Raw genomic sequence first — 26296 nt, 5'->3', positions numbered from 1 at the left:
GGGGTGAAGTTATGCTTCCCCTGTCTTAGCACCAGAGGAAGAAAGGATGGGTAAAAAGTTTCCTGAGGATCTCATAAGCTTCCTTGTAGACATAACTTCTATGAGTTATGGCTATAAACCGGTATTTCCCAAATCATGAAATGGACCGATTCTGTATTATAGATTATCGCTCTTAATAAAACCAAGGAACGAATGCGGCCTTACCAAAGCAATCAAGAAGATGAGGATCCAGACATCAAGAAGATTAAAAAGGTAGGTTGTTGGGGGTTTCTGGCTTTGGGGAAGCATGGTGATCAGTTGTCTGTCCTGTAGTGGTGTCTTGCCACCCTGTCCCTGAGCTGAGAACGATCTTGGTGTATCTGTTCTAATGGCTCTCAGACTTGCCCTTTGGAGTGATCCAGGTATGGCTACTTTGGAAAGGTTTTAGCTTGAGATTTTTTTCCAGTTCTGAGAATTCTCTTTTGGACTCTGTGGGAGGGATGCCAAAAACCAGACGCTAAGACAGCAGTGTTCTCAAGTTGGGTTAAGTAAGTGCTGTTGAACCTCCTGATTTTGTGCTGCTTTCATATTTTAGAGGAGTTTTTTTTAAATGACATTTAAAAAATATTTCTTTTAGCTTTAGATTTAAGTGCTTATTTAGAAAGAATTTTTTTGAACATATGAAAAGATTGACTAAATACATCTGCTCTGATTTGTTTTGTTATCGTTGTTTCTTTCTTGTTTAACATCTACATAATCAGCAGATCTTTCTACCTTATTATCATACATTACTGCACAACTTTTGCAATTAGCCAGACACTGGTACTAACTCTATTCTACTGTGTTTGATTTATGTCATCTATGTTTTGAGTTCTATAATCTTAATTCTCTTATAAATTACCTACTCAGCTTTGTTAACATTATGTGAAAAGCGTCACAGTTAAAGAAGTTTCTTTGGATACACATCTTCAGATCTTATTTCATCTTAATTTTTTTATTCTTGTGTTCCATGCTAAATAATTATTCCCCGTAAGTTGTAACAAAACTTTAAATATTGCTTGGAGTTTGAAATACAGATGCTTCTTGGAACTAAATTGCAATATTTTCAGTTTTTAAGGAATACAAAATGAAAGGAACACCATTTCTTTCTTAGAATTTAAAATTTTTTATATTGAATTAGGTTGATGTTGTGATACAAGATTAATATTATTGCCTTTATTTTAATAGTCTGAAGTTGACTGTAAACAAAGATATCAGTAAAGTACAATTTTCAGTTCTTTTTTTAATAGAAACTTGTAAGTAAGTAAATAAGTACACCAGCTTTTGCTCAGCAGGCAATACCTAAGTAAATGGAAAGATTTTATTTAATACAAAATTTGATTAAGTTGAATTTTGTAAGTACTTTTATTAAATGGAAGAGTAAAGATAAATGTTTTTTATACTTTCTACCTTCTTATTTCTCAATAGAGGCAATTTAAAAAAATCCTGTTTTTGAACTTAAGTAGGTTTTAAAAATAATTCTATTGTTCTTCATGCCCCAATCAACCTAATGTCTGTGTGGAAAGGGGTGTTTCAAATGAATTAGTTTCTCTAGTCTCATCTTGGCAAATACCAACATAATTTTTTATTTTCAAGGAACCAAAAATTGAAATTTATTATATTACACAGAAAGTTTCCATTAGACCTCTCCAAATAATGTGCATGTAACTTCCCCCACCTAAATCTATTAGGATGTGATTGATTTTTATTATTTGAAGCATGGCAACTGTATGAATGCCTGCATGAAAATTGACAGTATGATGGCAACATTGGTAGGTAAATCAAATAATTTTAAAATTGCAAAAGAAGAATAGTTGTTTATATGCATGATAATTTAGACCATGTGGGTAAAATAGCAGGGAAAAAATAAAAAGTATAAGAATGTGTTGAACAAATAACAATGATACTAAAAGGACATTTTGGGAGTGATTTAATGTTTTCAATTATATGTAGATTTGCAACCTGCTTTGTTGCTAAGTCTGCCAACTTAGATATCATAGACCCTAATAAGCTATCATGTAGTTGTTTTTTTTTTTTTTTTTTATATTAAGAAAGGACTTCAGATTGTTTTGGTCCATTATTTTATAGGTGAGAAAATGGAGGACCAGAGTTCAGAGTTAACCCTGCAGGTTAGTGCAGAGTCTTGGGTTAAGGATTATGACATCTACTTGTCTGGTTACCACCCAGCATTTACCTGGACACTTGATAGATGTTAAGTAAATATTCATTGGCTAAAATTCATAAGTCGGTGCACTTTCTCACGTTTGTCTGTTATTTTTCAAATCAAAATCAGATCAGTTTTGGAGGCTATCGTGTTTTTTACAGATTTGATTTTTAATTATATTTCACATTTCTTTTAACAAAATAATCTCCATTGCAAATCTTTAACATGTGTTTTCTCCATGTGGCTGGGAGAGAACCCTTGCAGTAACAAAAAGCCGGTAAAAGAATGCCAAGTCTGATTGCATCTTTCCTGTGTGATTTAACCATGAAATTTAGTTTACTTATCTATAAATGGAAGGGGTGAGAAAAGCTGATGTCTAACACTTACTTTCTAAACTTACTAAAAACCCTCAATAACAACAAATCAAATAGCCTGATTTAAAAATGGGCAAAAGATTTGAATAGACATTTCTCCAAAGATGAAATCATACACATGATCTTTGAAGAAGTCATATACACTGAAAAGCTGCTCAGTTTCACTAGGCATCAGAGAAATACAAATCAAAACAACAGTGCCTATTAAAAAATCTCACACCCATTAGGATGACTACCATCAAAAAAACAACATAAGTGTTGATGAGGATGTTGGGAAATTGGAACCTTTGTGTACTCTTGGTGGGATCGTGAAGTGGTTCAACGTCTATGGAAAGCAGTATAGTCATTCCTCAAAAAATTAAAAATAGAACTACCCCCATGGTGCAGCATTCCCACTTCTGGGTATATATCCAAAATAACTGAAAGCAGGATCTTGAAGTGATATTTACACTCCCACGATCACTGAAGCATTATTCACAATAGCCAAGAGGTAGATGCAACTCAAATGTCTATCAGGAGATGAATGGAAAAACAAAATGTATGTACAATGGAATATTATTCAGCCTTAAACAGAGAGGAAATCCTGGCTCATGGTACAACATGGATGAACCTTGAGGACATTATACTAAGTGAAATAAACCAGTCACAATAAGATAGATACTGTGTGATTCCACTTATAGGAGCTACCTAAAGTGGTTAAATTCACTGAAACAAAGAATGGTGAGTACCACGGACTGAGGGAAGGGAGTAGTAGGAACTGTTGTTCAATAGGTATAGAGTGTCAGTTTTGCAGGATGAAGAAGTTCTGGAGATCTGTTGTACAACAATGTGAAATACTTTATCTGAACTATACACCTTAAAATGGTTAGGATGGTAAATTTTAAGTTCTGTGCTTTTTTTTAACCACAATTTAAAAAACTTTAATATCTGCTTTTATATTATTAAAGAATAAACCTTCCATTTATTCCTTTATTGAAATGTTAATAACTGAATATGTACTATTATCCTATTCTGGTGTCCATATGGGCAGTCCTAAAGGGCTTAAGATATAGAAGAAACTTGTGAAGCTGAGAAAAATATTATTTTTAAATCCTCTTTTTTCTGCCATCTGGAAAAGCCTGCCACTATTTACTCTAGCGCTGGGACCATTATTAATGCACTAATGATAAAACAGGGTTTATGTGGCATAGGATGGAAACCTTTACTGACAGGCTGACCCCACAGCTCCCTGAGATCTTTCTGTTGTTGTTGTCCTTTAGGTTCAGAGCTTCATGAGAGGATGGTTGTGTAGAAGGAAATGGAAGACTATTGTGCAGGATTACATTTGTTCTCCTCATGCTGAAAGTATGAGGAAGAGAAACCAGATTGTGTTCACCATGGTTGAAGCCGAGTCAGAGTATGTTCACCAGCTCTACATCCTGGTCAACGGCTTCCTCCGGCCCCTGCGGATGGCGGCCAGCTCCAAGAAGCCTCCCATCAGCCATGATGATGTCAGCAGCATTTTCCTCAACAGGTTTGTATTGGCATAAATCAAAGAGTCATGTGAAAGACGCATTTTTATTTCTTAAAAGAATTTTTACTCTTTAAAAAAAATTATTTACTCATGAGAGACACACAGAGAGAGGCAGAGGCACAGGCAGAGGGAGAAACAGGCTCCCTTTGGGGGAATTTTTACTATTAATAGGTACCATAAAGTCACCTTTACAGGTGTGTGATATTGAAAATGAGAAAGCTGTCATTTGTGTCTCATTATTTGTCCAAATTTACATGTCTTTATCTTGAATCATGGCATCTAGTTCTCTGGTTTGTCTCTATTGGACATGTGTTTTCTTGTCAATCTGTGGGCGTGTGTGTTGGGAAAGATAATCTCCTTCATAAACTGAGGGAAATGGAATGAGTAATGGGTCGTCATATGTAATTTATACAGACGTACTTTAGAAAGAACAATAACAGAGGGCCTGAGAATCTGTAGCAAATTTATTTGCTACTTATAGTGTCCTTCCTGCTGAGGATTCATCAGTGAGCAAAGCAGAAATCCCTGCCTTCATGGAACTTAAATTTTGATGTGGGAAGGGAAATAAGGAATGGTGAATAAGAGAAATATGTAGTATATTATGTGGTGATGAGTGTTGTGGAAAAAATCAAGAAGGGGAGAGGACTTTGGGGTGCCTGGGTGTTGTACTTAAAATTTATTTATTTGTTTTTGAATATATAATACATTTACATCATCCAAAATTCAAAACAACATGAAGACATCAAATAACTTACTCTTGTCTCTGCCTAGCCCCATTTCCCCCACTTTCCATTTTTAACCATTTTCGTTAGTTTCTTACATATCTTTCTAGTGTCTCTTGATGTAGAGCAATCAAATTTGGATGTGGAATGCTATTTTCTTTCTTCTTACACAAAAGGCAATGAACTTCAATATGTACTTGCCTTTTTTCACTTAACAGTATATTCTAGACATCTTCCCATATTGACATCTAAAGAGCATTCTATTTTTTTAAAAATCACTATGGGGCAGCCCGGGTGGCTCAGCGGTTTGGCACCACCTTCAGCCCAGGGCCTGATCCTGGGGTCCCAGGATTGAGTCCCACATGGGGCTCCCTGCATGGAGCCTGCTTCTCCCTCTGCCTGTGTCTCTGCCTCTCTCTCTCTCATGAATAAATAAATCTTAAAAAAGATAAAAATAATAAAAATAAAATCACTACGTTTTTTTACATTATGTGAATATGCCATAGTTTTTCTATAACCAGCTTTTAGAAAGTCCTCAAAGATAAGTTAACTTTTGAGTAAAGACTTGGAATTGATGAAGCAGCAAGCCATTTGGCTATCTGGGAGAACAGTGAGGCAAGCAGAGGAGACAGTCTATGCAAAGGGCCTGAGGCTGGGGCAGATCTGGTTTGCTTGTTTTGAGGAACTGACTAAGGATGAAAAGAGGTAACAATAGGACATTGTAAAGATGTTTGCTTTTACTGTAAATAAGATGGGCAGATACTGGTAACATTTTGAGGAGAGAAGTAGTATCATATAACTCATATTTTAAAATCTCACTCTGGTTTCTCTGTTGAGAATAGTGCAGGGAAATCAGTTTGGTGGCGATCTCAATAAACCAGGTGAGAGGTGATTGTAGCAGGGAGGCCTGTTAGGTGGCTATTACAATAATATAAGCAAAAGATGGTTGTCATTGGAGGCAGTGATATATGGTTGGATTCCTGGTACATTTTAAAATAGAACCAATGAGATTTTCTGATGAGTTTGATGTGGGGTTTTGAAGGAAAGTCCAAGGTTTTGGGGCTGAACAGCTAGAAGGATAGAGTAACTTCTCACTAAATGGGAAACATTGAGGTATAGAGAGGTTTGGGGGAAAGACAAAGAGTTTTTGTCTCAGACCTCTCAAGCATGAGGGCTATTATCCATCCAAATGGAGAAATCAAGTGAACAGGGACTATATATCAGGGAAGGAGTTTGGGCTGGAGATATAAATTTGAAGCTCCAATAGCATATGGATAGTATTTAAAGCAGTTGGTCTGAATGAGATTACCAAGGGAGTAAGCACAGATGTGAATGAGAGAAGAGGAACGACACTGAGCCCCAGGAGATTCCAACATTTGGAGATGAAGAAGATGAGGAGGAACTAGCAGAAAAGAATGAAGAAGATCCATTAGGGTCGTAGGATGAAAACCAGCAGAATGGGTTGTCCTGGAAACCAAGGCAAGAACAAATGAACTCCGTCCAAAAGGTCAAATAAAATGGTAACTGAGAACCGACCATGGGTTTAACACAGAGCTTATAGGTAACTTTAATGAGGGCCATTAGGAGAGCCATTGGAGGGTACTTAGGAGAGAATGGGAGGGAAGGGTAATCATTGGAGAGAGTTGGTATCGAAAACTCAAAGAGTGTTGCTATAGAGAGGAGCCAATAAACAAGAGGGTACCTGGAGGTATAAAAAAATGTGTGTTTTGACTTAGGATAAAAATTACATTGATAACAAGGGGGAAATGACGTAGGGTAGAGGAGGATGTTGCTGGAGCAATAAACTTGCATAGACAAAAGTGGGTAGAACAGGGCGTACAAGTCAAGAGGGTGCATAGGGAGGGAGGGAATAGTACCTTGATACATATGTCATTAGGAAGCAAGGACATGTGACAGTGCTGATAGAAGGAACGTATTGGGGTTAGATAAGAGGGGAAAGTGTATAATATTGTAGAATAATTGCTACACAGCTGGAAGAGCCTATATTACTCTATTAGGGTGGTGGTCATGACTGTCAGTGAGACTAGTCAGGATGGTTGTGTGTTTTTCTTCAGCCACTTTCAGCTCTGCACTGGTGCAGAGTGGGTGAGTGAGTGGCTTTTTTGGTGTTGTGTGAGGCTAATATGATGACATGAGAAATGAATAGGGGAGTTGAAGGTTATGCAAGGAAGAGATTATAACAGTGAGCCATAGAATCTAAACTGTGCAGAGAGGGAAATGATGGTGCAAGGGGTTTTGGTCAGTGATAAGATGACAGGATCATGCATGAAGTCAGAGTTCTAAAGGCAGTGAATTGAAAGATCAGAGAACAGTTTGCTTGAAACTGAGATAGGGAGGGGATGTAGTTACTGACAATGACAAGGTCTAAAGTACCATCAAAGGAGTGTTGGTTGAAGTTATTGGAGGGAAAGATGCCAAGAGGAGAGGAGTTCAAAGGCCCTAGAGGCCAGGAGTGTTGTTTTTTGTGCCTATTAGAGTCACCCAGAATTATGACAGGAGTAGTATTGGAGAAAGGACTGCCAGCAAGCTGGGAACTTGGAGCTCAGAGCTCAAGGCATTAAAAGAAAGGCTGGGGAGAGTTCTACTCCAAGATAGTGTTGTAGGAAGACCCTAACTCACCTTCTCCAGGGAACACACCAATGACACCTATTAATAGAACAATTCCTCTTAAAGAAGGACTGAGGGCTTGATTGAATAATTTCTACATAACCAGAGCTGGAGAGAAAGGGCAAGAGAACAGCAAGAGGGAGAGAGACATGGTAACAAAGGGAATTGACCCTTGATGCTGCAAAGAGCAGTGGGACTGTATTGTACCGAGGGACCGGGAACAGATTCCTCTGGTCTTGGGCAGCGAATAAAAGCTACAGTTTGAAAGAGCAGCTGGCATATAAAAAAGAGACAATGCTAGAGCTTTGCCAAGTGGTAGATAAGCCACATGGGTGCTCTCCAAGTCAGAGGGTTTATGTTCCCACCCCACTTTTTTATTTGTTTTTATAAAAACCTGGAAAAAGTAACATATTTGTTTTATTAATGTGTTCTTACATCTACATGCTTGGCTGTATGCTCCCTTAAGGAAGTAACTTAAGTGTCCACCAGTAAACCAATAGATAAGGAAAAAGTGCATACACATGAGACGCACACACACTGGAATATTACACAGCCATAAAAAGGGATGAGGTTTTGTTTTGTTTTAGGTTTGTTTGGTTTTTTTTTTGCCTTTTGAGACAACATGGATAGACCTGGAGGGTGTTATACTAAGTGAAATAAGTCAGACTGAGACAAATACCATATGATTCCCCTCAAAAGTGGGATCTAAAATTAAATAAATAAACAAAAAGCAGAATCAAACCTATAAATACAGAGAACAAACTGATGGTTGCCAGAGGAGAGGTGGGTGAAGGGTTGGACAGAATGGGTAAGTGGAAGAGGGAGATACAGGCTTCTAGTTATGAGATGAGTAAATCATGTGAATAAAAAGCAGAGCATAAGGAATACAGTCAATTGTATTATAATAGTGATTTAACGGGACAGATGGTAGTTACACTGTGGTGAGCGTAGTATAATGTATAAACTTGTCCAATCATGAATTATACACATGGAAGTAATGTAATATTGTGTATCAACCATAGTCAAAAAAATTTGTTTTAAAGAAAAAGAACAAAAATTATTGCAATATATTTTAATTTGTTTTTTTAAGGAATTAAGGCTTTTTTGCATTTATCTTATTTTACTTTATTTTCTTTTATTATTGAAGTATAACTGACATATAGTGTTACATTAGTTTCAGATGTGTAATGTAATGGTTCAACAATTCTGTACATTACTCAGTCCTCAACAGGATATGTGTACTCTTCATTCCCTTTATTTAACCCATCCCCCAGCCTGCATTTATTTTAGGTTATTGCCAATTCTGAGCTAAAGGTTTTTTTCCCCTGGATGCCTGGGTGGCTCAGAGGTTGAGCGTCTGCCTTTGGCGCAGGGTGTGATCCTGGAGATCCGGGATGGAGTCCCACCTCAGGCTCCTGCAGAAAGTCTGCTTCTCCCTCTGCCTTTGTTCTCTCTCTCTGTGTCTCTCATGAATAAATAAATAAAATCTTTAAAAATAAATAAATAAATAAAGGTTATTTTCCCTAGGTTTTTATAAAATGAAGACCCACACTATAAGGAAGATTTTAGGGACTAAATCATAGATCATAATTAAAATGTACTTAAATATTTAGAAAGGCATGGCTGGGGGGTGTCTATAGATGACTGAGTGGATGATAGATGGTAACTTTTTTTTTTTAATGATTTATTTATTGGGCGAGGAGGAGCAGAGGGAAAGGGAGAGAGAAAATGTCAAGCAGACTCCCCACTGAGTGCAGACCCCATCTTGGGGCTCGATCTCAAGACCCTGAGGTTACAACCTGTGCTGAAACTAAGAGTCAGGTGCTTAACTGGCTGTGCCACCCAGGCACCCCTGGAAGGTAACTTGTTAACAGGAGATTAGAAGCTTGGCTTCTCTGTTGTGAGGCAGGAGGAAGATCTCCCCACATTAGGTGGCAGTGGCCCTGCGCAAGTGTGTGAGACATCTTGAGGGACCTAAGAGGAGCTCCTGATCGTCAGGCTGCACAGCTAGCCTTTTGGCAAATACTTCCGTCACCCAAGCATGTCATTTCAACAGTTCTGATGACAATGGATGGGATTGTAAACTACCCTCTGGTAGTGATGCCAGCAGAGCCTGCACCACCTTGCTCTTAGGTCAGCTCTGGGGATTTGTTTCTGTTGGATTGCGTGATCTGCAATCTGGAAGGCCAGATTTGTCATATTGTTTAAATTCGGAGTCAGGATGTGCTGGGCCTCTTCTTGGAAGGTGAAGCTGTAAGCTCTTCATACACTTAGCAGTTGTTTACTATACCTAGTCCTTAAGGGAGATCTGAAGAGGTATGTTTTTATCTTTTTATTTTATGTATTCATTTTTAAGATACATGTTTTTCTTTTTTTTAAAGAGTTTTTAATTCCAGTTAACATCCTGAAAAGAGATGTTTTTAAAGCTGAGGTTCATAGGGTGTTTGTTGTCACTGCGGCTGTTTAACTGGATTCCTTTCCTTGACTTTAAATGGGAAGGACAGGCTTCCAGTTATGGCAGGTCAGTTTTGAATTTCTTTTTTAACAAAATTATTTGTTTATTTATTCCAGAGAGAGAGAAAGAGAGAGGGAGAGAGAGAGAGAGAGAGCAGGAGGAGGACAGAGGGTAAGGGACAAGCAGACTGCAAGCCCAGAGCCCAGTGAGGGGCTCCATCTCGGGACTCTGAGATCATGACCTGAGTTGAAACCAAGAGTCTGACACTTAACTGACTGAGTCACCCAGGCACCCCAATTTTTTTGCATTTCAACAGTTTATACTTAAAAAAAAAAAACTTAACCTACGTGCAGGATTATTTCATTTTTTTCTAACCATCCTGGTATCAAAATATGAAAGTAGATGTATCAGTTATATACATTTTCAGTGTAGGAAAAAGAAGCCTCTCTGTGAGTGGAGGGAGTTCATTGCTTACAGAACTCTTTGGAAGAGCTGGAGGAGTAAAGTCAGGGAGCTGCGCCTGGAGCTTTGAGTTCAAGGGCACAACACTGTAGACATGCTTCGGTAGTGAGGAAGTACAGCACCACCATTGCCACTTGTCTGCCTTTCAGGTCCAGGAAGCTGTTGCCTAGAAACAAAAACACTGAGGCTGGGTGCTGGAATGGCCCCTAAAATACTCATATTTCCGTGACTGACTTTCAGCAACAGGAAGATTGCCTCTACTCCAGCCTCCCACGTCTTACCAAGTGCATCTATTGGTGCAACAGGTGGAACCAACCTCACATCCAGAACCACATTTACAAGGGAGTCAGGGGAGTGTGGCCTTAGCTCTCCATCGTGTCCACCTAGAAGGAGGAAGGGATGACTAAGATACAATATCTAGATTTGCTTGAAGTCCTTGAACAACAAACACTGCTTAGTTAAAATTTCTTTTTTTTTTTTTTAAGATTTTATTTATTTATTCCTGAGAGACACACAGAGAGAGGCAGAGACACAGGCAGAGGGAGAAGCAGTCTCCCTGCAGGGAGCCCGATGTGGGACTCGATCCCAGGACCCCAGGATCACGACCTGAGCTGAAGGCAGACACTCAACCACTGAGCTACCCAGGAGCCCCTTAGTTAAAATTTCTATAAAAGAAAAATAAATTATCATCTTCAAGCAGTGTGTATTTTGTTTACTGGACCATTTGGAAAAAATTAAGGATTTCCCATTGATTTTTACTGTAGTGGAATTTGACTTCAACAAACCAGAGTATCTCACTGACATGAATGATTCTGTGTTTGATTGTGTGGATGTGTTAGTTCAGAAAAGGCTTTAGAGGTTCATTCCAATGGGATAATTGTAATGAGGAAGCAAAAGTTGCTTTGGTAACTACTCTTCTTGAACTTTTTAGAAATTTGGATCTCTATGCCTAGTTCTCATTTTATTTTTTTATTTTTTTGTTTTCAAGAATTTTTTTAATAATAAATTTATTTTTATTGGTGTTCAGTTTGCCAACATACAGAATAACACCCAGTGCTCATCCTGTCAAGTGCCCCCCTCAGTGCCCGTCACCCATTCACCCCCACCCCCCGCCCTCCTCCCCTTCCACCACCCCCAGTTCGTTTCCCAGAGTTAGGAGTCTTCATGTTCTGCTCTCTTTCTGATATTTCCTACCCATTTCTTCTCCCTTCCCTTCTATTCCCTTTCACTATTTTTTATATTCCCCAAGTGAATGAGACCATATAATGTTTGTCCTTCTCCGATTGACTTATTTCACTCAGCTTAATACCCTCAAGGTCCATCCACATTGAAGCAAATGGTGGGTATTTGTTGTTTCTGATGGCTGAGTAATATTCCATTGTATACATAAACCACATCTTCTTTATCCATTCATCTGTCGATGGACACTGAGGCTCCTTCCACAGTTTGGCTATTGTGGACATTGCTGCTAGAAACATCGGGGTGCAGGTGTCCTGCCGTTTCACTGCATCTATATCTTTGGGGTAAATCTCCAGCAGTGCAATTGCTGGGTCGTAGGACAGTTCTATTTTTAACTCTTGGAGAAACCTCCACACAGTTTTCCAGAGTGGCTGCACCATTTCACATTCCCACCAACAGTGTAAGAGGGTTCCCTTTTCTCCACATCCTCTCCAACATTTGTGGTTTCCTGCCTTGTTAATTTTCCCCATTCTCACTGGTGTGAGGTGGGATCTCATTGTGGTTTTGATTTGTATTTCCCTGATGGCAAGTGATAAAGGGCTAGTTTCCAAGATCTATAAAGAACCTATTAAACTCAACACCAAAGAAACAAACAATCCAATCATGAAATGGGCAGAAGACATGAACAGAAATCTCACAGAGGAAGACATAGACATGGCCAACACGCACATGAGAAAATGCTCTGCATCACTAGTTCTCATTTTAGTATCTCCATGTAGGCTTTGTCCTTTTCAGAGGATTCTTTTACATTTCTGTCTTGGGAGTCTTGGGAGTGGTTACAGTAGAGTACTGCCAAACCTTTGCTATGGATTTTTTCCCCTCTCTCCTGTCAAAACTCATTTTAATGAAAGAGAGAGTACTTTCCCTGAGTTATCATCTAGACTCAAATCTAAGAGGAAAAGGATCATAACTAATTCATTGATTATCAGTTGAAGTGCTACATTCTAACAGTAGAAAGATATTGCTATTACAAATTGATAATGCGAGTTATATGACAGTGATTTGGTGCTCAGTGTCTTCCAGTGTTTGAAGCTTAGCTCAGAATTTTCTTTGAATTTTTGAGATCTTCTGAAAGATAAATTGCTTTATGAGGGCTAATGCAATCCATGTTATTATTGGGCATAGAGTTGGGAGGCCCTGGGAGACATGTATATCACGTATTTATTAAAGTTTTAAGGACTCAGGAGGCTTCTTTAACAAAATAGACACTTTGCAATAACTGAATTGTTTTTCCATTTTTATAGTGAAACGATTATGTTTCTTCATGAAATATTTCACCAAGGACTGAAGGCGAGGATAGCAAACTGGCCTACTTTGATTTTAGGTGAGTGCATGCTTTAGAGATAAAAGATTTTGTCTTAAGATGGCTACAATTAAAGTAAAATAACTTCGGCATCATTCAGCCTAAGCTGTCTGAATTTCCCTCTTGACCGGTGAGCTTCCTTATGTTCTGGGGATCTGTTTCATTGCCCTTTCAGCCCTTTGCCCTGACCTGTCATAGTGCATTTGGGGCAAGAGTCATGCTTGGCCTCCGGGTGACTTCCACCAGAACAGTCATTCAGGCATCTGAACTGGGGGCCCTGTGCATGTGTGACGCCTGGTGCTGGGAGCCGCTCTCTGCCATCCCATCAAGTGCACCTCTCCTCATACCTTGGGTAATTTACCAAGGGCAAAGAGAAACTGCCATGTTTACTTCTTTTTTCCAGCTGATCTGTTTGATATTTTGCTCCCCATGTTGAACATTTATCAAGAATTTGTGCGTAATCACCAGTACAGCCTCCAAGTGCTTGCCAATTGTAAGCAAAACAGAGATTTTGACAAACTCTTAAAACAGTATGAAGCCAACCCTGCCTGTGAGGGGAGGATGCTGGAAACGTTCCTGACCTATCCAATGTTTCAGGTAAGTCATCTGGGACACATTTTATAAGTCACTGACTCCAGTCTGGTGGTACTGATGCCTGCGGTGACCAGAGCGAGGTGTCCAAGTGTGCCCTGTGGGGAATTACGGCGTGTATGCATCCTCTGTCATCTTGAGCTTGACCCTGAGATAAGCAAACATATGCCACACATTTTCTGTCTGTGTAGTATAGGGAAGAAGAGCAGACATTTTTTTTTAAACCAGGCATTTTTGAAGCGATTAAATCAGGAATGATTTTGTGCAAAGTGGCACAATTTTCTCTTTACAGAAAGCTACCACACAGACTTCTTCCATGGAGTCTCCTCCTCCAGCATGTTTAAAAATATTATCAGGTTTACAGAAATAGGATGCTGTGCAAAAGTTCCAGTATATGCTGGTTGCATAAAAGGCTCCTGCAGGGTGGAGTGACTGCTGGGAAAATCTTTGTTTTCCTGCCCATCCTCCCTGCCCCGTTACAATTGCTATTGGAACTGGTCTCGAGCTTGTCTGGAGCTCTGGAGAGCCAAAGGAGGACGGCTGGGCCACAGAGGAAACCAAGGGTCTGGAGGCCCTGGCAGGACCTGGGCACTCTTGGCCCAGAGTCGGGTTCTTGCATTGAGGCTGGGCCTTGTCCTTACATTTACCTTTTTGGCATTAGAGGGTCCCTGAGGGACCGAGCACACTTGTGTCCTTGCCTGTGTCGCAGGCTTTACCATTCCAAGTCTTTGAGTGAGGACTGGGGAAGTCAAAATGTGAATTGAATCTCCCATTCTTTTGAAAAGCGTTGATTCTGTTCTTTTGGAAAGGCATTGAGTGTTCTCATTGTGGAATTTATGGGGCTTCTGGCCAGGCCTCCAGATTGTCATGTGGTAAACCGATTCTCCTCATCATGTGTTAGGGCTTCTGCGGAGAGCTTTGCCCCCCTACAGGCACCGCTGACCCCAGCAGATCGTTGTGTAGCCTCAGAAAGAAATGTTGCTCTGGGTCATAATTGTTTGTCTTAAAGTTGGTCAATCCTGCTTGAAATCCTGGAAATCACCGTAGAGGTTGAGTAAGGTTTTTAAAAACCAAAAGGATGCATTTGAAACAACTTAAATATAGTGAAACTTTATAATGTTATTGTGTTGTTTCATGGAACTGAGTTGTTTGAACTCTTGGCCTCTCTGAGGAAATATTTTACAAGAAAAACTTCAAAGCAAACAAAAAAAAGTTTGCTTTTTTTTTTTACCTTATAAAAATTGTAATTTAAGCCTTTATTTATAGCAAAACAAACTTTATATAGTGCAGTGTTCTGAGATTCTGTTTGAATATTTGGCATTACTCTGGATGATGATTAAATACCCGAAATTGTGTCTTTCAGGCAACTTTGCCTCGGGTGACTATTCAAAGGTAGAGTTATCAAAGGCACATGGAATATTCAGGGAGGTACCTAGCTCCCTTTCTGATAGCCCATTAATGCCTTCCTGAGGCCTATTTAATTTCCCTGGGTGTGATTCTCTCAGTATTTTATTTTATTTTTTTAGGATTTTATTTATTTATTCATGAGAGACACACAGAGAGAGGCAGAGACATATGCAGAGGGAGAAGGAGGCTACCTGTGGGGAGCCCAGTGCAGGACTCAACCCCAGGATGCCCGGATCATAACCTGAGCCAAAGGCAGACATCAACCAGTGAGCCACCCAGGTGCCCCTCTCTCAGCGTTTTAAAGTGACACGACTGCACTTGAGCTTTAGGGGAGGTGTCCAAACACAGTAGAATGTAGGGCCTTGGAAAGTCCTTTGGATCATCTTTAAAGTGCTGAGATACTCTCCTACCACCCTCCCTCCTTTGCCCTGGAGGTTAAGCCCAATGAGAATGACTTGGCATTTTCATTGACTCCAAGGAATTCCCATAATGTCATGAAAGGACCACTGGACTGAGAATCTTTAGAAGACCTGGATGTCTGGCTCACTCTTCAGTTGTAGCATTGAGGAAAATAATTGAAACAATATAAATCTTGGTTTCTTATTCTTAAAATTGAGGCACTTGAGCTCTAGTCATCTCCCAGAGGTCTAGCTGACTCTGTGATTTTAGGGGGACTGCACCAGTTCTAAAAGTTTGGGTTGGGTAACTATGTGGGGGTTCAAGGAGCCTGGTCCAGGAACCCCCAGTCCAAGACTGTGGTGGCCCCAAACCCTAGAATTTAGCTGATAGATCAGATGTTGAGGCTCTGTGGCTTCTTCCAGACCAAAGGCACTGGTTCTGAGAGCCTGGGAGGTTCAGGGAGAAACCTCAAACTTGAAGAATTTAGCCAGAGTTGGTCCAAATTGCAGGAAGTGTGCAAATTGAAAGAACATTAAGTTGTGCTATTTATTTATTTGCTTCCCTAGAACTATCTTGAATAGACCAAGAGGGGAAACCATCAGAATCTGCTACCTCTAAGAGCCTCATTCTCCTTGATGTCTCTTCTTTGTCTTGTTCACTTGGTGTCTCTTCTTCCTGCCTTCTCCCTAGGAGTAACCATATGGAACACTTGGGGGAAAATTGCCCTTTCTAGAAGCTTGAAGGTTTTTTTCCTCACTAGGTTCATTCCCTCCTTCTTGTTGCCTTTTGGTTCTTTCACAAATGAGGTGAAATAGTCATGAAAGTGTTTGCTCCCTTGAAGGATCCAACTGTTTCTGCTTCGCCCTGCATACATGTGTCAGCAGTAGTACTTTAGCACTTCCACCTTGCTCTAGTGGAGGCTGGACCTGGGGATGAGGCTGAGGCACTTTACATTTTTTTGTGTGTGTGTGCTATTAGATAACAGTAGAAGAAGTGACTCTAGTTCATGCCACCAAGGGACCTCTGGCCAGACTTTTACTTGAGTCTAGACACGGGGGCAGAGGTTGGTGTGGGCATAGGGGAGAGGCGATTGGCAGCTTTTAGCCTGTATATGTATAGAAGAGCAAGTGTTCTGGGCTCTTTGTCAAGTAAGTCAATTGCTGCTTTTAATGTACTATGTTGAGCTTTGAAACATGGAAGAATTGTAGAATTTGGATGATGTAGTAAATTTATCCTCAATTGAACTATCAGACAAATAAGTCCAAGTGTTGCCAAGAAATTTGTTTATGGAAAATAATGTAGTTATTAATATAATTTTTAATTAGCAAAGACAATGGCATGACTGGTACTGTTTAAATTGGCTTCAGCTGCTCCTAAGTCCATAGGTAAGCCAGTCGTGAATTCTGCCCCCTACGAGAACTGTTAGATGTTCTCCAGCAAGTAGCCACTTGCCGCTCTAGCCACCTGTTTACTGTAACAGCAGAGCAAGCTCATTAATGTCTACAAAGTGACAAGCATTGTTCCATAATTGAAAGGAGAATTATGATTCATCTGGACAGCACTTACTGTGATTCTTGTTTTTTGGGGGAACAGATTTATAATCAGCTCTTGAATATACAGATGCGCTCTTTGGAGAGCCGTCCACTTTTCTGCAGAATGTCCTTTCCCAGCTTTTTGGCAGCTTCAGGCTTGTTTGTTCCTCCACCAGAAAGTAGAAAGGGCCAGTTTCTGAATTTCAAATCCATCTACTTGAATCTGAGCCAAGGAGCTCTCTAAAATAGATTTAATTAATGGGGGAAGATCATGAAGCTATTGACTAAACTTAGTTTTGTGGGTTTTCAGTGCTTGCATCATACGTGTCAGGCGCTCCCACTCCTACCTTCTTTGTTATGAAAGATCTAGTGCATTAGCTGTTGTTTGCCTTGATTTTCTTCGTATGACTGCTGACTTAGAGGCATACTGGCTTTGTGCGGAAGGGATATTTGAAAGCGTATCTATCCCAGGGACCTTAACCAGGAGAAGTTTATGGGATGGAGAGGAAGTGTCCTCCACATGTCTTACACAGGAGGGGTCTCCCTCCTTTAAGGAGTCTGTCTGAACTTCCAAAACTTTAATAGGATGACATTCCCTAGGATACGGTCCCAGAATATCAACTGCAGATCCATGTCTGTGCTGATGGCCCTGCCCTTTGTGCTCATGCGTAAACATAGGCCCTCAGTAGACCACAGTAGGTGACCCAGTGAAGGCCACCCCCTGCACACGAGCAAAAGCAGATCCGTGGACAGGGCTGCCAACACCTCAGGACAGGATGGAAGGAACTAGCCACAGCGCTCCGGGAGGCTGTTTTACTTTCTTCCTTCTCAGAAGTCCTTTTGAGGGTTGAGTGAGTCCCCAGGCCCCACAGAGGAGACCGAGTGGGTTTGTGTACCAGTGAGAGCCATGATCATGGCTGGCTCTGTCATGTACTGTGAGACCACCCTGGGCAAGTTACCAGACCGCTTCACGCTTTGTTTCCTCCTTATCTCTGTATAATGGACATAACCCTTCTGTTGGTGTGGAGGTTTGGGCATACATGCCCATAGCAGGCCGCGTTATGGCAGCTGCGGTGCATGCATGTTGTTATTAAAGTTAAGCCCACTGCCCCAGCTTTCTTTTTTTTTTTTTTTCACTGCCCCAGCTTTCTAAAAAAATTTTATCTGTAAACCAGTAAATAAATAAGTAGAATAAAAAAATATATATATATATAAATAAATAAATAAGTAGAATCAGTAAAACTTGAATCTCTACTATGTTCATTTAAAATTGTCATATGGCTGGTGGAGTTTCCGCTTTTGACAGAATTCAGATAGTTTATCCATAAACAAAACTATAAGTAAATAATGTAATTAAACAATACATTTTACTGCTAGAAGGATGAGTTAAGGTAAAGTAGGAAGAGAATGTAATAAAGGTGAGTATGTCTTCTCCCAAGTTTAAATTCTTAAAGAGAACATTGCAGTAGGGATGTGAATTAAAAAAAAAAAAATTGTGGGGCCACCTGGGTGTGTGGCTCAGTTGGTTATGCATCTGACTTTGCATACATCAAATCACAATCTCAAGGTCCTGGGCTTGAGCTCAGTGTGGGGCTCGGGAGCTTCTCTCTCTCAATCTCTCTCTCTCTCTCACTCCCCATGCTCATGCTATCTCTCTCTTTCTCTCAAATAAAAAAATATATATATCTAAAATACGGACTCATGTGACTTGATAATCACTATGTTTCTCTATGAACCAATTTTCAAATCTTATGATTAAGAAATATATGCTTATGTTAAAAATCTAAAGAAACAACCATTTCTTTGGAGTATAATATTTTATTACTCTTTTCTTGTGCTCTTGGTGAATGTGGATATGTGGATGTGTGTGTGAAGTTTGAAGTGTAATTCATTTGAGAATTGTAAAAGTAGAGTTGAATTTCTCAGACATGACGGTGCACAGGAGAGGATGTCCCAGGGTCACTCATCCTGACCTCTTGCTCATGCTGGCCTTTATTTGCATTTAGATCCCCAGGTATATCATCACACTTCATGAACTCCTAGCTCATACACCTCATGAGCATGTGGAAAGGAAAAGTCTGGAGTTTGCTAAATCGAAACTAGAGGAACTGTCCAGGTATGTAGAGAACTTATAATAAAGGCTTGATTAGAGAAACCAGCGAGTTAGTTTCTATGGAAACCTAATATATATATATCCAGGGAATAAGAAGTGAGACACAGTCCAACTTCTCCGATTTACCTGAACATGAAATGCTAGCTCTTCAGATGGTACTGAATCAGCATAAACGTTAATTTTAACCAAGAAAAAAAAATCAATCTTTGAAAATGGTTTTATAGCATGTGAATTTATGTGATTGAGATTATAGGTGTATTTGCGTTTGAGTTTGAAAATATTAACATTTCTTTTAGCGTAGTAGAAAAACAATTTTTAGTTGTGTCTTTGTGTTCATATTTGGCAAAAAGCTAAGAAATATGTATTTTGGATTTTTCAGTGACTGCACTGTTTCAGAGAATTATTTACATCTGTGTTCCTTTAGCTTATATGGAATAAATGGCATAAAGGTCTCTAACTTGCTCCACCTCTAAGAAATGGCATCCTAATTTCAATGAAGGGGCTGTCCATAAAATGATATGTTGCTTTCCTTTTGCATTTATAAGCAGCACCCCCAGGGTACTCATTGGTTGCTGACCCACTTGTCATTTAGAACTGTGTTGTACGTTGGGTTTGGTTTGAGTCATGGCTGGTTCAAGCCTGAAGGTCTCTCCTCACAGCCTCAGTTGTACTGATACAAGTTCAAAACTGAGCTTCCCAGATAGAGCTCTTTGCATACCTGCTAGAGCTATACAAAACCTCTCTTCCTGTGATCTGTCCCTGCTGTGTCTGACAGGATAATGCACGATGAAGTGAGTGACACTGAAAACATAAGGAAGAACCTGGCCATAGAAAGAATGATCGTAGAGGGCTGTGATATTTTGCTGGACACCAGCCAAACTTTCATCCGCCAAGGTAAGTCCTTGTTCGGTGGACCCACTGTCTCTAGTGATCTCTGCAACTGTCACATTGTCACTGGCAGATCCTGGCAAGCATTTTGGAGCTGTGTGATTGATACTGTTCATGCAGGACATCCCCATGGTCTTGACCGAGGCTGTGGCTGAGGCCCACATTTGTGCTGTTTCTTTTCAGGGGCCATGAAAAACAGCAACACAATAATAGTAAAGCACGAGTGGGACAGTAAATTACATTCTGACTGGACTCTCTTCCTCAGTGGACCAGACATTCTCTACAGCTCCAAGGAAGACAGATCGGTCTGGCCGATGAGAGTGGCAGTGCCAGGTGGCGACGATATACAGGCAAAGGCCCAAGAGAAACTTGCATTACTCAAAGCCCTTTCACATAGCGGTGGGGACAATGTCCGAAGTGAAAACAGCTGTCTCTTGTTCCCATTCTTTATCAGCACTTCTGGATCAGCCCCACACAATATGATTTAATTCAGTTGGTGACTCCAGTTGCCAAATGAAATGTCTTTTGACCCCTGCCACGCTTTGGTAATGGTGAACGTATCTTGTATCTTGTTTGTGGGATGTGTGCTTTGCAAGCATCACCCAGTATATTAAGCTTCTGAAGTGTTGAAGATTTTTGGGCCAGAAACGAGATGCAACAGCCTAATGGTGCATCTCCCTCCGGGGCTCTCACTGCAAAGCGCACTAAGTAAACCTCATCCAAAATCCTTTTTAAGTGCTTAGGTGTTCTGAGGGAAGGGAGCATGGCCCATGGAGTTGATCTGAGACAACACATCTCACACATTTATAATTTTGAACTTGGTGAGCGGTGGCACATACATTTAGAACTAGAAATAACCTTTAATGTAGCTTCTGTTCGTAATGAGCCAATATCATTTGAAGATATTTGCATTTCCATTGCCTACCAAAAATGTGTTGCTTAAATTTTTTTTTACTTCATCAAACAAGACATTATTTGAGCTGTGAACCTACATTTTTGCACAGAATACTTAAAAAATGTAACACGCGCTGTTCTATTTTCCATTATTTGTTGATAAAGAGAGAAATTACACATATGTTAAAGTTTGGAAGTATATTTTAGGAAAGGATAGCTTTTCTCATTTTTGGCTTTTGATACTGATTTTCCTTGAAATGTAGTGGAATATAATGCTAACAGCATCAGGCCTTCCTAATCGCTTTGCGTTGCTCCACACAGACTGTGTCCCCACGGGGCTTCCTGCCTTCCTGGCCCTTGCCTGCCCGTGTGCCTTCCCGTGTGCTGGCCCCAGTGTGGGGACTGGGAATGCCCCTATCCATCCCTTCCATGCCTATTGAAGGTCTGCTTGTCCTTCCAGGCTCAGGTCAGACACCTTTAGGGAGCCTTTGACAATTCTCTCCCCTTCCCTCCAGGTAGAATGAATTTACCTTCGTCCCGGTTTCAGGGCCCCTCACTTCTCATGTCTGTGTTTCATCCTCTTGTGTGTTGTAGGTACATGTTTGCACGCCTGGCGCTCCCAGTCATTGTATCTCTGAAGGGCTGTATTTATGAATTCTCTCTTCCTTTATATGCTGCTTTCCATTATAGATACTTGAAAGAGGGGCACTGCATTAAATCAAATTGCTTGTTGAATTGCAGTTTTGATTATTAGATGTCTCGTTTTGTATTTTTCTTGTATTTGGAGTTCATGGAAAAAATACTTATTGACTAGAGCTTTATAATATGTGAGAATGCAAACAAATGTTTCTGTAACCACTATTTTGTTTCTGAAAAGGCTTGTGATTGAAAAGTATTATTATGCATAAACATTTATTTCTACAAACTTAGACTGCTCTTATCTAAGTTTGAAAAAAACATCTCTAATGAAAAATGCTGGGAGGTCGGATACATTGAATAAGTCTTTTTTTTTTTCAATGCACCTTGAGGAAAAACCCTCATGAGCCGCCTCTCCCTTTGATTCATGTCCAGATGTTTATTGTTCTCTGCCACATGTTTAAAGCACTTTTATCAGCTATTAATATATCTGATGTTGTTATCGTATTGATGTTGATATAATGATTTGCCTTTATGGTATTTTTCTGTATTGTTTGGTTAGTGTGTTTAGGAATTATTCAATAAAGTTGGTTTTAAAAAATCAGACTGGAACCTGAAAGTAGAAAGGAATCCAATTAACATATAATTTGGGAAGTTTACAATGTTTTGCTTCGGTTGCTCCTATCATCACTTCTACTAAATACCCTTAACAGACTTTAAAACCCAGTGAGATGGGTTTCTTATTCTTTTGAAGTTTGCTGAGTTCTGTTTTCTATGAAATGGACTACAGCCTATCTCTAATTGTCCACTAGTATTTGTGTTATTTACTTTTAGGAATGGTTTGAGGTATGTTTCAGGCTGTGTGCATGTGCACGTGTGTACATATGCACAAATATATTGCGGTTTCAGTCTCAAATGAACTGTTATTCTGAGACTAGAAAAAAGAAGCCTTCTGGGTCATCTAATAGGCCTCCTTAGAATAGGGGCATCAGCTAATCTCAAATGTCAACCTGTGGGAATTTAGTTATCAAAATAATAGAAGTTCTATTGTAAATTGATTCTAATTATTAAACAGTTAATGAGCAGGATGCAAAGGATTCTATCATATTATAGTCTGGAAAAGTCGTTTATTTTCCAAAATCTACTCAAACTTTGTTGAACTGAGGTGGAAAAGTCTGGGGCAATTATATGAAGGCAGTATTGCCATGTCAGTGGAGGTCAAATCCCATCTCTTCCACTTCCTTGCTGTAGGATATTGGGTGATTTACTTAGCACCCCTGTGCCTTACTTTGCTCTCGTAGTTAATACTACCCAGCTTTTAGGGCTGTGGTGAAGATTACGTGAGCTAACATTGCTCACAAGAATATCTAGACTAATGCCTGGGAGAGTGTGATGTAAATTTAAAAACCAAGATCTAAATTTTGGAGTGAGTTTCTGTTTTTCAATAACATGAAATATATATGAATGCTTAATAGAAGGTAAGGCACTCTAAATTGACCAATTGCACAAAACCCATTATGCAGAGTCAGCATCTTGTGGATATGTGAATCAGGATCATTAAGTGAAGGTGACTGAATTCAGAGTGAAAGACACTGAGAATGAGACCTGGACGTCTGTGGTAGTAACCTAATCATTCCCAGACTTGAAATCCTGTCCTCTCAGTGTAGCAGTGTTCTTTGGAATTGTAACGTGGGGTCTGGGCATATTTGTACCTTCTCAAATACCTAATCCAATAACCTGGAGATTACTCTTTGTTGCCTCTTACTACTGAGTGAAATGAAGAATCTGGGCATTTGCCCATCTTGGATGCCACTCTTGGGAATTTAGTGATTGAATTAACAGAAGTTTTGTTGTAAATTGACTCCCAATTATTAGGTGACCGATGATAGAGATGCAAAGGACTCTGTCACAGCAATGGTCTGACCCTGAGGAATTACTAATTTAATACTAAATATTCCTTTCATTTGTATCAACTAGAGAGGAACCTCCAAGTCTTATAGTTGTGTTGAAACACCAGGTCAAACATAAAACGAAATACGAGAAAAATCCACTATGATTATTTTATGAACTAAACAATAGTGTTGAAATTGCTAACTTTTAATTCTGACGTGTAGACTTCTGTCTATACCTAATGTGCATAGTGAGGGGAACAGTTACAGATCAAGCATATTAGGGTATCGTTGCCAAGGAAACATTTATTTATTTTTACCTCAAAGGTGAAATTCATATTACTAATATATGAGCTAACGATGTGTTCTGTAATTTCTGTTTTACAAAATCATTGAATGCTGAAGGCACTTAACAACGCATGATATTAAGTCTTCATGCACTTGGTTATAACCTTTCTGAAAATGACTCCCAAACCTACTGATCCACCAGGATATTTGTCTTATGCTCCAGTCTTTCACTCCGCCCTAACTGATCTCATGGCCCCCATGGCAAAGCTAGAATGTATTGTCTTCTCCCACCCCATCCCTTTCCAAGGGTCAGCTTTCATGTAGCCAAATCCATTGCCATCTCCTGGCAGTGCCACTCACTGAGGTGTGACCTTAGGAGAGCTGCTTAGCCTCTCGGGGCCTCTGTTTTTCCCTTCTGTGAAAAGAGGGGCAAACCAGGTCTTCCGAAAGAGCTCCTTTGGCCTTGTTTCCACCCTGTGAGCCCCATGAGTACAATCCCTTTGCTATTACTTGCTCATTTACTTCTCTAGGCATTTTGCCTTGTGCTCTCCCCACCCCTCCTCTACTCTGCAGATTTAATTACTTGCTGCCTGTGTTCTCTGACAACTTGCTCCCACCTGCCTCACCTCCTTCTTTCCCTCTCCTCTTGCCCCTTCCCTTCAAGGGAGTCAAGCGTTCTCCTGCCCTTTGTTTCACAGGCCCACGCCCTCCCCCAGGACTCCTTCCACGCTATTCTTTAGCCCCCTGCTCCCCAATAGCTGCCTACTTTGTCTGTCCGGCAGCCCCACCTAAACACTCACCTGAATAGATGGAATCTGCACATGGAGTCTTGGATCCTCACCACCACCACCCCCGCGCCGCCTCGCACTTCTTTAGATCTCCTTTCAAAAGTAGATGCTATTTGGAATATTCGTATGCTAATGTGAACATTTTGTGACCCAAGTCATAGTTTTACCATTTAACATATATGAACAATGTTAGTGGGGTTTTTCCCCACTTATGGATGTAATCTATGCTCATTTAAAAAAAAAGAGAGAGAACACAGAAAATGTATGAAGAGGAAATGAGGTTGCCCACAATCTCATTTTGTAGTGCTGACTCCTGTTAATATTAAAGGGATGAATATGCATTTAATGGTTCTTAAGGCTGCATTTGGGGTAGGTGGTAGATTGAACAAACAGTAGAAATATTGCTGACTCAAGGTATATTGGAAGTCAAGATATTCACAAGAATCTTTCCTGGTATTTTTTAGTTGGAGATCTAACTTAGATTAGGATTTTATTTTGTGAGGAGAAGGTGGTCATTATTAGGGTGAAATTACATTTAGTCTACGTAGAGCTTCTCACATGCAATAGAAGACAGTTTTGCTCACAGAAATGCTCTGGGTATAGAGTTTATAGGAGTTCTTTTCCATTTAGATTCCACAAAGACTCTTTATCACACTTTTTAAGTTTAATTTAATTTTATTCTATTTTTGTGAGAGAATTGGGAGCATAAGTGAGGTAGAGGGGGGAGCAGAGGGAGAGGAAGAGACAGAACCCAAGCAGTCTCCTCACCCAGTGTGGAGCCCACATGGGGCTTGATCCCCTGCCCCGAGGTCACAGCCCAAGTGGAAATCAAGAGTCAGACATCCAACCTACTGAACCACCCAGGTGCCCTTATTGCACATAATTTGAATGTAACCTGAAATAGTTGCCCTTTAAAAATTAACCAATTGCATTGACTTGTACAATTGTGTATTTTTATAATATACATGAATTGTGAATTTTATTTTTTAGATACAAAGTAAACTCAACTAATGTGCCAGTTTCTACCTTCGCTGCCTCAGGAAGGATAAATCCTATTTTCTTTCTATTGTGTTATTTTATTATCGTATATAATTACACAATGTGTATCTTATTCTTAAGTGAATACATTGATTGAGACCAGACCACTAACAGACAGATGGCCAAAGTGCCTTGTTCTTTAAATTCAGTTTGGCTTTCTTTCAAACTTCTTTTAAAGTTTAAAGATGAATAATCAAGTCTAAAGCATTTCACAGAAATAGTAGGAATTAGTTGGGCCCTTAACACACAATACACTGCCTCTTCTGCTCATAGTGTAGCGGATTTTCTTCCAGGGGTGTAGCAAATAAGTCCTTGGTGTCTTGGGAAACAAGCCCTAGAGTTTATTACATCAAGAACAGCTCTCACTTGACATAATTTTAATTGCTATGTATTCTTCACTTTTGTGATCACCAGGTTCTCTTATTCAAGTACCTTCTGTTGAGAGGGGAAAACTTAGTAAAGTTCGCCTGGGTTCATTGTCTTTGAAAAAGGAAGGAGAAAGACAGTGCTTCTTATTTACAAAACACTTTTTAATTTGTACAAGAAGTTCAGGAGGAAAGCTACATCTGCTCAAGGTACGGGTTTTACATGACTATTCCATCTATGTCCATGCACTTGAGAGGCATCCAGGTTAATTTGATTGTGGCTTTCCCACGCCTAGTATCGTAAAACCCAGATTGTCACAAGCGCATAGTGAGGTAATGTACAGTTGCTAAGCTTGACATGTACTTTGTTGTCAGTTGTATCCAAAATAATAGAAATTTAAGTGTGTATTTCCATTAAAAAGTGCAATTAAAATCACCTGGAAAGAATTATTACTATTGAGCTGCAAAAATCTTGTTAAATCACGACAGCGCACTGATCTAATATTTGCTAGATGCTTTTTAATCTTGCTCTGTCAAGAGGCAGCGAACCACAGCCTGCGGCCTGTTAATACAGTTTTATTGGAACACAG

General features: G+C 39.9%; 1 protein-coding gene across 3 annotated transcripts in view; it reads left to right on the top strand.

Annotated features, from left to right (window-relative positions):
• Nucleotides 1-26296, top strand: part of RASGRF2 (Ras protein specific guanine nucleotide releasing factor 2) — a 239499-nt gene that overhangs the window by 85309 nt on the left and 127894 nt on the right. For all 3 annotated transcript variants that reach the window (XM_072793339.1, XM_072793320.1, XM_072793330.1), the window contains exons 4-10: nt 163-252; nt 3816-4069; nt 12820-12899; nt 13282-13475; nt 18814-18923; nt 19696-19814; nt 25756-25916. In XM_072793339.1, the coding sequence (XP_072649440.1) occupies nt 163-252; nt 3816-4069; nt 12820-12899; nt 13282-13475; nt 18814-18923; nt 19696-19814; nt 25756-25916 (1008 nt within the window). The remainder of the gene's footprint in view (nt 1-162; nt 253-3815; nt 4070-12819; nt 12900-13281; nt 13476-18813; nt 18924-19695; nt 19815-25755; nt 25917-26296) is intronic.

The sequence above is a fragment of the Canis lupus genome, chromosome 2 (assembly GCF_048164855.1).
Source record: "Canis lupus baileyi chromosome 2, mCanLup2.hap1, whole genome shotgun sequence".
NCBI classification, from domain to species: domain Eukaryota; kingdom Metazoa; phylum Chordata; class Mammalia; order Carnivora; family Canidae; genus Canis; species Canis lupus.
The sequence above is the reverse complement of the archived record's forward strand: the minus strand, read 5'-3'. Positions and strand labels throughout refer to the sequence as shown.